General features: G+C 38.3%; 1 protein-coding gene and 1 pseudogene across 1 annotated transcript; both read left to right on the top strand.

The window, feature by feature from the left end:
• The first annotated feature begins 262 nt into the window (after nucleotides 1–262).
• On the top strand, nucleotides 263–7,131 carry LOC110893066 (histidine kinase CKI1). The gene is made up of 6 exons (XM_022140187.1): nucleotides 263–523; nucleotides 1,174–1,836; nucleotides 3,123–3,486; nucleotides 4,209–4,789; nucleotides 5,788–6,786; nucleotides 6,877–7,131. Exons 1-6 carry the CDS (start codon nucleotides 263–265, stop codon nucleotides 7,084–7,086), a joined length of 3,078 nt encoding a protein of 1,025 aa, XP_021995879.1. The 3' UTR covers nucleotides 7,087–7,131.
• A 594-nt stretch (nucleotides 7,132–7,725) lies between these two features.
• Nucleotides 7,726–8,723, top strand: LOC110893065 (annotated as a pseudogene).
• The last annotated feature ends 2,995 nt before the right edge of the window (nucleotides 8,724–11,718 follow it).

The raw sequence follows: 11,718 nt of genomic DNA on the forward strand, positions 1-11,718 counted from the left end.
AATAAATATCTTTAATTATTAATTTCCAATTACAAAGATCTTTTTTCCAAAATTATTGATATTATACAAATTGAGTTTTCATCTCTAAACTCATCTCACAAATCCTGGAAATAATTTTGTCATTGTAGGTTCCACTTAAAGACTTGCAATCACAATAAGATGATCACATTGCGACGACTATCTTTCTCGATTCTAGTGGTAAGTTGCTCTTAGAAGTTGGTAATCTTGTTCAAGTTCTTATTTTCAATGAACTTGTCAAGAAATGAATGATATAAAACGATATTTGCAGTCATTGATGGGGTTGTTGATCATATGCTTATTGATCACATTATGGGTTGCCGATTACATAGAAGAAAAGGAAGTCGATTCGATGACAAACAAGACTCATAAAGAAATAGCGTCGGTCATACAAAAGGCCACAACCATATTGCTTCTAATGAATTCGTCAACAACGAATTTAGCCAAAGTTGTATCTACGTCACTTGGTGAAACTAACGCCACGTTTTCTCACATCCAAGCTAAGGTTTGCTTACATTTCGCACTCCAATTGTTATATTTATAAAATACTTTGCATAAATTCAAAAAACACATTGTTTACATTGAAAAAAAAATCTTATATAAGAGATGACATTACTAATGAATATATACGACTGATAATACTGTTTATATACAACTAACCTAACCAATTAAATGGGTCTGTGTAAGAAGTTTGATTCTCTGAATATATGTTGATGAAATGGTGATTTGGAAGGTTGATATCACAGTGCAAAAATTATAAACAATAATATCAATCTATTAAATACGAAACAAAATAAAATATAAACAAAAAATTAATTATGAATGAGATTTATTTATAAAAAAAATTACAAAAAATTATGAGTTATGCACTAATCAAAAAAGAATCTTGATAATTCTTTTTGGAAAGTTATTTAGCAACCTTCGTTTTTTCCATCTACTCTAGCATGTTATTTAGTTGAATTTTTTCGACCGGTAACTCTACTAGAGTAATTATATATAATGATTATTATATAATTACTTTACTAAAGTTATTATATAAGTTTTTAACCTTTTATATTGTTTTTTTAAGGTTCTATAGGTTATATACGTGGTTGACTAGATAGGGAAAAACAAGGAATCCCTTCACTTCTTAAGTTTAGCATTTGTATTTTTTAGGTGGCTCCTTTATTATTTGAAGCACTATTAACGATCCCACGAGTGTCACAAATTTCGTATATCAGAAAAGATGGATTGTTCTTTGCATTATACTCGCAAGCGGACCATCGAATCTTTGCAATCTATTCAAATACTTCGTTTGAAAAACACCCTGGTGCCCGAATTAGTTATCCATGGTACACTCAACATGTTGATTCCAACACCGGAAACTTATATGGAGAAGTTGTTGTGTTTCCTACTTTGGCTAATGAAACATGGTTACAACAAGCATTGAACACTACAAATGGATTTGCTTTATTAGGGAATTCATGTTCCGAGGACAAAATTCCGCTTGTCTTGAACATAGCTCGTGTGGATAAAATTGGAGTTGTCTCACTTGGGTTTGAGCTCAAATCGTTGTTAAATGTGTTTTCAGGCATTAAACCTTTTGGTGGTGGTTTGTATTTGGCTACAAAAGATGGGAAATTCGTAAGTGATGGGATACCAAACACGCGTATTGTTGTTGAAGAAAACGCAACAATTTCTTTCCAACTTTTGAAAGCAAACGGAGAGAGAATCACATTGCGACTTAACTATGAAACGCCGAAAACCTATGTTTTCGATGTTTCTGGAATAAAATATGCCTTGTACTCTTCCTCACTTGACATCATGGGAATGCAAATGGTATGTTTAATGCTTCTTGAGTTATTGTTCATTTTTATTTATGGCACTTATAGTATAGAGAGGTAACAAACTTTGATTAGATTTTATAGGGCATAACAACATCTAAAAATTCAATTCATGTAACAGTCAAGGCTAAATGTATCATGTATGCTTAACTCACCCCCTATGAGTAAAAGTAACTAAAGAGATGACGTGATGACTTACTAGGGGAAGAGTGGACGCATTCAATGAAAACAATATGATGGAAGTACGTTTAACACAATCCGTCTACTCATCTATTTACACTTTAAAAAACACCAATTACATTTTTAAAAATACTATCATTTATATATTTTTATTTTTTATCTAATGTTTCAATATTTGAATTTACATAAAATGTCATATAATCTAAATATTAATAAAAGACTACTGTTAAGGACACGTGGCAATTTCTCCTTCAACTTCACAATTATATTTTTATTTTTATTTAAAAAAAAATTATCCTTATCCTTATTATTATCTATAAATCTCTTAATTTCAATTTTAATATTATATATAAAAAATATTTTGTTATCCTTATCCTTATTATTATTATTATTATTATTATTATTATTATTATTATTATTATTATTAAATCTCTCAATTTAATTATAATAACATACGAAGGAATAGTATATTTTTGTCTTTTTGTCTTCATTTTTTGGGCATTATGATTTTTAATTTTGTAACAAAACTTTAGTTTTTTTAATTTGTGTCACAAAGTTTAAATAATTTTAGTTTTTTTATTAGTTTTTGTTTTTACGTTTTTCTCGGATTTGTTCGTCGTTCGTTACTATTTCGCACAACGTTTGGTAGTCACATTTGGCACCTCAGGTTTTTTTTTTCATTCGTATTTGGTGGTCACATTTGGTCTTTTAAGTTTTTTTACCCCCTCCACTTTCTAATACGCATCGTTATAAATTCGACTCCTTCTATGTTTTACGTCACTAAGTCACTTTGTGTTAGAAATTCATGTTTTTTTTTACGCTTTACCCGGTTTTGGTCTTCGTTCAATGCTACTTAGCATGGTTTTATGTCCACATCTCCTCAACATTGGTAGCACGTTTTTATGCCCACTGGCCCGCAACGCGGGTAGCTTAAGACTAGTAAAGTTATAAATTAACAAAAAGATATATGCACAAAAAATGTAAAAATAAAATAAAGAAGGTGTAATTGGTACAAAATAAACTAAAGCTCATTAGTATAATACAGTTCATATAGCTTGCATTTATTTATCTTCTAAACCTTTAGTATTGCAATTTTTGCAGGTGTATGTGTTGGCATTACCATATGATGAAGTGCAAAGCAGGATGCATTGGCATATCGTTTTAGTGTCTATGCTTTCGTCGCTAATGATTGTTCTGGTCGCTATTTTGATGGTGTTAACAATGAAGTTAGCAAGAAAAGAAATGTGTTTAACAACTGCTCTTGTCAAACAAAAGGAAAAAACACAACAACTAGAGAGAAAAAGCAAGAATCAAAGTGTTGCATTTGAAACCGCAAGCCATGATATCCGTGCTTCGTTAGCAGCAATTAGCGGATCGGTAGAAATATCAATCAATGAGAATCATCAAGGATCCGAGTTAGCCACAGACTTACAAATTGTTCAGTCATCCACAAAATATCTCCAAGGTAAGTATTATCATGAACCATTATTCAAATAATGAAGTAATTTTAGTTTTTTTTTTTTTTTTTTTTTTTTTGCAAATGGGTTAATCTGGTTAAACTAAAATTACACACAGGTCATTTTTTAAATAAAGCATCATCTTGGTTAACAAATATTTGTGAGGGGCTGTTTGTTTACCTCTTAACAAATGCCGATTTTATTTTTGCAAATGGGTTCGCTTAGATCAACCCAAATTACGCGACGTGGATTTGAATCTGTTCAAAATACACAACGGGTCATTCTTCAAAGAATGAGTTGGTTTAGGTAAAAAAAAAATTGCGACTGGATTCATTTAGGTCAACTCAAATTACATAACGGGTCAGTATTTCAAAATGATTTGGGTAAAAAAGATAACGTAAATTAGTTCATTTGGGACAACTCAAATTATACGACGTGACATTCTTCAAAGTGATTTGGGTAAAAAAAATTCAACTGAGTTCGTTTAAATCAACTTAAATTACACAACGGGTCAGTATTTCAAAATAATTTGGGTAAAAAAAATAACGTAAATTAGTTCATTTGGGACAACTCAAATTATACGACGTGACATTCTTCAAAGTGATTTGGGTAAAAAATAATTCAACTGAGTTCGTTTAAATCAACTCAAATTACACAACGGGCCAATCTAATTCTACTCAAATTATACAACACTTTGAAAAATGTTTAACTAACCACAAAATTGTTGCAGGACTACTAAACTCTATTCTTGACACAAGTAAAATTGAAGCTGGCAAGATGGAGCTAGAAGAAAAACCCTTTGACTTGGTCAAAGTGCTGGAGAGTGTAGTTGACTTGTTCTATCCAGTTGGTATAAAAAAGGAAGTTGATGTGATTTTGGATCTACAAGACGATTTATTGACCAAATATTCACAAGTCAAAGGCGATGAACGCCGACTTAAACAAATATTATCAAACTTACTAAGCAATGCAATCAAGTTCACATCCGAGGGTCATGTCTTAGTTTCCGTTTGGGCTCGTGCGATGAACCCGAATTTGCAGAGCTCGATAACTGCTTCTGATAGCGTTTGGTTTGAACGATGGCGATCGTATTTGTTTTGTGGAAATAATGACAAGTGTGGGGATGTTGAAGCAGTTGATGAAGTTGTTGGTGATAGTAACTGCATGGAGTTTGTGTTTGAGGTTAATGATACTGGAAAAGGTATTGCAAAAGAGAAACAAGCTTCCATTTTTGAAAATTATGTGCAGGTTAAAGAATCTGAACATGAATTTGAAGGCACTGGATTAGGGCTCGCCATCGTCCAATCTTTGGTAATGTTTCATCTGGGGCTGCTTAACGGGTTGTGTTCATGGGTTAGTGGGTTGAACCTGGCATGAACCCGAAAACCATGTCACACACACACGAACACGACCCATTTGACCTGAAAAATATTTTTAGTTAACTTTGTACTTTAAAATCCTAAATTTGCATATTAATTTGCATATATATATATATATATAGACAAAGATCCGTTAGGAACCACCTTTTATTGCGATAACTGCGAGAACCAATGTGAACACAACCAAAAATTCCTAAAAATAGCTAAAAAACACACAAAAACTTTTTTTTTAATATTTTTTATAAAAAAATCGCTACTTTTAGTAGCCAAAAAATAAAAAATAATTTTTTTTTACATTTATTTTTTTTTGCTACTAAAAGTAGCGATTTTAACATAAAAAATATTAAAAAAAAAATAGATTTTTTTTTTGATTTCTTTAGGTTTTTTGGGGGTTTAGTTTTTAGCATTTTAGCTTGGGGGGTGGGGGTGGGGGGGGGGGTTAGGTTTTTAGCTATTTTAGGTTGTGTTCACATTGGTTCTCGCGGTTCTCGCAATAAAGGTGGTTCTCGCATGAACCTTACCATATATATATGTGTGTGTGTGTGTGGGGGGGGGGGGGAGGGGGGGTGTTAGGATCGTGAGAGAATCATTTGGGAAATTTAGAACCGGAAGAACCATTCTGGACTACTCATTTTTCCTAAACAATTTTTTCTTTTGCTAAATCATCCATTTCCAGCGTTTTTTTTTTATGATACGCACGTGTATATACTGTTTAAACGTGTTTGTGGGTTTGACCCGAACCTGTTTAGACTAACCGTGTTGACACGAACATGGCCCGTTTAGCTAAACGTGTTCGTATGTTTGACCCTAACCCATTTAGACTAAACCCAAAGCCGCAGATTTCATGTTAGAAATTCGCACCCCTAATTACATCCTTATATTATATCAATTTTTAGCGCCAAAACGATTTGATGTGGAACTCTTATACAGGTACGCTTGATGGGTGGAGATATAATCATAGTTGACAAAGAAGCCGGAGAGAGAGGGACATGTTTCAGGTTTCATGTCGTTTTTAAGGTTATCCTGTCGGATCTACATGTAATTAGTGATGAAGAAAAGGTTAACATGTCCTTAGGGACAAACACCCCCTTCCGCAGCCCCAAACGAAAAGATTATAACTCTAGTACAGTTGTTCTCTTCATCAGCAGCGTCGAACGATGTAAAGTGTCACAAACATTTATACGCGCTCGCGGGGTTAAGGTTCTCGTAGCGAACAACGTTGGAGAGCTTTCCGAAACTCTCAAGGAGTTTAGACAGCCTGCGAGTAAAGTATGTTTTGGCTATTTGACTAGGCCTGGTAGAAGCCCAAAGGCGGTTCCGTTAAGTGCATTGGATGGGACAAATGTGTCCCAGACCCGAATGAATAATCGGGCCACTCTAACGGGTTTTATATTGCTTGTGGTGGACACAACCCGGGCTGATTTTCGTGAGTTGTGTAAGGTGGTGGCCGAGTTTAGAAAAGACTCGAAAGATGCTTGTTTTAGAGTTGTTTGGTTAGGATTCAGGTGCATGCAAGCCCATGGGTTGGATCAAAAGCAACTCCCACCGTCAGATGTCATCATACCAATGCCGTTTCATGGGTCCCGTTTATACTCGTTAATCAATCTTTTACCGGAGTTTAGATATAAGTTCCCTTGCACACAACCACACGGGAACCCGTATACACCCGAAAGACAAGTGGAAGTCGAAGAAATCACTAGGATTTCGCCAAATAGGAGCCCATTGAGAGGGAAGAAAGTGTTGCTCGTAGAGGATAACTCTACGCAACAGATGATCGCCAAGAGGATCTTTTTGAAGAACGGTGTCAAATTCGACACGTGTACGAACGGGAAAGAAGCGTTGACTTTTGTCTCCAAAGGGTTGACTGATCAAAAAGATCTTGGAGCTCTACATATTCTACCATATGACTATATCTTAATGGATTGCCAGGTAATTTCTTACTTTTTTGAACCAAGAAAAGTGTCTTGTTTAAAATTTTTGTAAAATCTAGACGCGTTAGATGATGAAGCTTATTTACAGATGCCTGTAATGGACGGTTGTGAAGCGACAAGGCGGATACGACTAATGGAGAAAGAGTATGGTGTTCACATCCCCATCATCGGGTTATCTGCGCATGGAGAAGGCGAAGAATTAAACAAGTTCGTAAAGGGAATCGATAGTCATGTTTCCAAACCACTAAATGAGCACAAGTTGTTGAAAGTGATTGAAGAACTTGATAGCAGAAATTAATGTTGAACTTGATATTAACTAGTAACTTGTACATACTTGAGCTTTGAGTTTTGACATATAGCTCAGCTACTCTTTATTCTTGGTTTGGTTACAACAAGATTTTCCCCTATTTTTTTTACCTTGCTTCATTAATTCATGAGTTTATGTTATAATAAGCGGGCCCAAGTTTTTTGTTTCGCCCGAGGCCCAATTTTTTTTTATCTTTCTCGTATACGGCCCTGAGTAATCCGGACGAGGGTCCACACGCATAATCTGACCCCAACATCTTATTCTTCATTTTTTTGTTGACACATAGAAAAAAAGGACATGACTCGATTTAAATGTTAAGTTATCTAATTGGGACAAAAACGATACGAGTGACCTAATTAGAACATTTTTTCAAATCTTGGTTTCTATTATGTGATATATTCCCTATATAAAAAGGGAAGAAGAATACAGAGGCAAAGACAAGTTATAAAATAGAAGAATAAAAAATTCAACTTTATTGTATATATAGTGTGTATATATAAACATTAGTCACACCACATAAGCACCAAAAACTTAACTATACGTGCGAACTTTTTAATTTTCTTGAAGTGTAGCTCGAAATCAAAGATGAAGGTTTGGTATTATAGTCTGCTTCTTTTTGTTACAACATTAATGGGGTGTTTCTTGGTTAATGATGCTCAAATCGATCCCACTTTCGGTTTTGTTGAGGTCATGTTAAATGAAACCAGTTTTGAATACCAGAAGCCTTACGACACATCACTCGAACAGCGTTACAGTTACGCAAATGGGACTCATCGTTTCTGGGTGTACGCAGACGATAAGCCACGCAATCTTGGAAGCAACACACAGCCACGCACCGAAATTCGCATACATGTAACCATTTTCTTTCTTTGTATGAATCATTCAATTATTAATACTAGAGTTAACTGTCATTTTCATCCCTGTTGTTTGTTCTATTAGGTCAGTTCAGACCAAATTTCAAATTTATACCATTTCCATTCTGAACATTCTTGAAACATGCCAGTTCCGTCCACAACTAAGAGAGTTAACTGCCTTTTCGTCTTTGTGGTTTGTTCAAATTATGTTAGTCCAGGCCCAATTTCAAAGTTTTTGGATGAAACTGGCATGTTTCAAAAATGTCAGGGATGGAAATGGTACAAACTTGAAATTTGGCCTGGACCGGCATAATTGGACAAACCAGAAGGACGAAAATGCCAGCTAACTCTTAATACTACGTTTGCTTTTAATGATTTGATATGCATGCAGCCAGACTACACTTCAGGAATATGGCAGTTTGAAGGGATGGCATTCGTCCCAAACGGAACCAGTGGTGCAACCATAGTTCAAATCCATGGTGCGGCCCATGGTAACACGACAATATTGTTGAGGATTTACGATGGAGATATGAGGTATTATAGTACACCGGTGATAGATACTGGTTTATACGATAAATGGTTTAAAGTTAATCTTATACACGACGTTGATGGGGGAAAGTAACAGTGTTTATCGATAACCAAGAGAGACTGAACATTCATGATCAAGGTCCCGGCTTGTTGTATTTCAAATTCGGAGTCTATGGCGCTCCTAGAAATATTAGCTACTATATGGAATCGCGATGGAAAGCGGTCAAAATTTATAAAAAATATTAATGCTTTGTGTATCTTTATGCTTTTGATGCTGAAGAAACACTAAACTAATTATGGGGATTAATCAGCTTGGTTTATGTTTCTACCATAATGGTTAATCTTCTTATGAATATCTGAGCTCCGACTTGATGTTTTAATCCTGCAAAACAGAACACCGTTACTCGTTAAGAGGGGAATGTGGGGGTTTCCCTCTTAACCGGGCTCCGGTGTGAGAATAAGCGACTGCTTTGGGAGGATAATTAAGTGTTAAGAGTGAGAGTAGAGGGAATAGAATGTTTAACCTGTTGAATGAGGTCTCTATTTATAGCCGGAGAGGTGTAAGAGGATATGGGCTGATGGGCCTTGGGCCGGAAACGGACAACATAACGGATATGCTCTTTGTCTCACTAGTGTCGACCGTTTAGTGGCTTCTAGAAGTTCTTTGGTGCTGGCGCACCTTGATTGGAGCCACGTGTCATTGTTGTCGGCCCTGCTGCTCTTCTGCCATCAGCAGACAAGTGGAGATCGTGGGACAGATGTCTCCGTCCCCTGATTGGTGCCACGTAGGCGTCCTTACGTACTTCTCGTCAGACGATCGTGGCGCACGATTGACCAGAGCCTGCTGGACGCCCATTGGCTCTTTTCACTGCCACTTGTACCTTGTGTACCACTGGAGGCAGCCTTGCGCTGCCTTCCTATGTGGTTCTTGCTGAGCATCTAACTAATCCGCGCGGGTTAGTATGCCCATGTGTTCCTTTATTTATACTAAGTGCTGATATCTGAGCTTCTTGTGGTCGGGACCTCGCGCGACATAGAGCAGAAAGTGGGGTAACTCGCGCGAGGCTCTTGGTAGGAAGTTTATTAAGATAAGGAGTATGGTCCCACGCGCAACCTTGATGGAGGTTTGCGCGGCTTTTTGGGACCATACCCCTTCAAGTCCCCCCAGTCCAGTGCTGCACCATGCGCGACGCAAGTGGTTGGAGCTCTGGACTTAGAAAAAATAAAAGTTGAAGGGAATGTGTCTTGCTTTTGGTTGGCGTGGCGCGTGTAGTCTTTGTTGTTTCCAACTGCGCGGAATCCAAGGTAGGTTCCAGGTGGTTCATTGGTTGTCCGAGCAGGCGCGAAGTGTTGTTAAGGTGATGTTAACTTGCGCGGCCTTGATAGCTTTTGCATGAAGCTAATTGTAATTTATGGCGGGAAAAACTTCGAAATTTGAACTCTGGCAAGTTGCTGAGATAAGTCGCTGATTGCGACGTCTGAGTTGACCCCTGGCACGGATGTCATCATGCCGACTACGACGGTTGCACTTCATGTCAGGAGAGTGAGGCCCACGCGCGCGTGGTAACCGTCACCCCTGCTTTTCCGCGTGACGTGGCAGCCTCTCGTTGGTTAGCCTAGCGGCGAAAGCGGCACGTTTACCCATCGCATTAAATGCGATGGGTATATATATCCGAAGAGATGTGAGAGGTTCTCACTTCTCTTCTGTTCTTTCCAACTTCTCTCGTTTCTCCTCTTTGAATCTTCAAATCTTGTAGCAGATCTTCAAGATTTTTCTTCACATCTTCAAGTTTTTCCAGAAACTTGCATCCTTATTGACGATGACTGAAGAACATCAGGAGGGTGTTTCCGTAGAAGAGGGTCCTGTTCCCGTTCTCCGGTGGGATCTTGGACTTTTTGAGCAGATTGTTAGGAGCTTCCGTTTTCCACGGAGTGGGATGCTCGGTACCCGGCTCAAAATCAGACGGCAGCCGACGCACCGCCGGGTTACATCACGTTATTTGAAGACTTTTTTCTTCAAGGTAACTTTAGACTGCCGGCGACAAACTTCATGGGGCATATATTGCATCACTACAACTTCCATCTTTCCCAGATGAGCCCTCCTGGAATGGTTAGGGTTCGTCATTTTGAGTTTTTATGCCGAGCCCATGGCATCGAGCCATCTGTTGAGAAGTTCCGGGCCTTCTACCAACTTCAACGGACGATGGGCTTCTTCTCTTTTGCCAGTCGTGGTGCTGCAAAGAAGATCTTGTTAAACCCACCGAAGAGTTTCCACGATTGGAAACCCAAATTCTTCTTTATTCGGGAAGAGGTGCTTCCGATTGCCATGCCCTTCAGAGATTGGAGTGAGCCAGTGCTGAAGGAGGATCTTCCAATCCCAAAGCATGAACGGTGGTATCAACAGTTAACCCCTACCCCGAATCGGGTATTTGGGGAAAATGTGTTAGTAGCGGCGCGCATGAGTGACCAGTGGTCACCAGATAGCAAGGAGGTGCCGGTTTTGAAGATTGGTGACCAAGGTCAGTGATTTCCCTACTTTCCCTTGTTTCATGTTTTATGCTTTATTTTACTTATGCATTTTGACGTGTAGAGGCCCAATTGTATCAAGCTGCGTTCGCCACTTTTGGTGGATCTATGGGCGCGCGCCCACTGCGCGAGGATGAGGAAAGCTGGTACAAGCAGATTAGAGGCAATTTCATGTATCCGGTTGCTGATGCCTTTGCCTCGCCGCCTACCACGACTGAAGGTGCGTAATTCCCTAAACCTCGTCCTTTGCGCTCTGTGACTTCTGCTGGGAAAGAGGTTGTCTATCTTTCCAGTGAGGAGTCTGTAGGGTCTTCAAACGGCGAGTTAAGTCCGTGGTCTAACATCTTTGCAGGTGTGTTGCGCGACCTGGGGGTTGACCCAGAAGAGAAGAAGAAAAAACCCTTGAAGAAGAAGAAAATAGCTAACTTGGATCCCGAGGTGACCAGTAAGGGGACTGGTAGTAGTCGCGCAACCGCTGCTGCTGGTAAATGTACTCTTCGCCTTCGACAGAGTGACTTAAACGATTATGTGATAATGAGTGATTCACTTAAAGGCTTATCGCGCACAGCTGAGACAAAGGCTGGAGCGGGTGGTTCAAGGAGCTCTGGAAGCGCGGGCTCTCGTAACCCTGATGCTGGTGCAACTCCTTCCACTGCCGCGCATGAAGAAGTGGAGGCTGAAGAAGAAGAGGAGGCTGCTGAACATTTGATCAGCA

Source organism: Helianthus annuus, chromosome 8 (genome assembly GCF_002127325.2).
Source record: "Helianthus annuus cultivar XRQ/B chromosome 8, HanXRQr2.0-SUNRISE, whole genome shotgun sequence".
Classification (NCBI taxonomy): Eukaryota; Viridiplantae; Streptophyta; class Magnoliopsida; order Asterales; family Asteraceae; genus Helianthus; species Helianthus annuus.

Coding starts and splice junctions, on each gene's coding strand:
- LOC110893066 (XM_022140187.1), top strand. CDS start 263: ATGAATGATATAAAACGATATTTGCAGTCATTGATGGGGTTGTTGATC. Junction 1,837..3,122: donor ACATCATGGGAATGCAAATG/GTATGTTTAATG, acceptor CAATTTTTGCAG/GTGTATGTGTTGGCATTACC. Junction 3,487..4,208: donor ATCCACAAAATATCTCCAAG/GTAAGTATTATC, acceptor AAATTGTTGCAG/GACTACTAAACTCTATTCTT.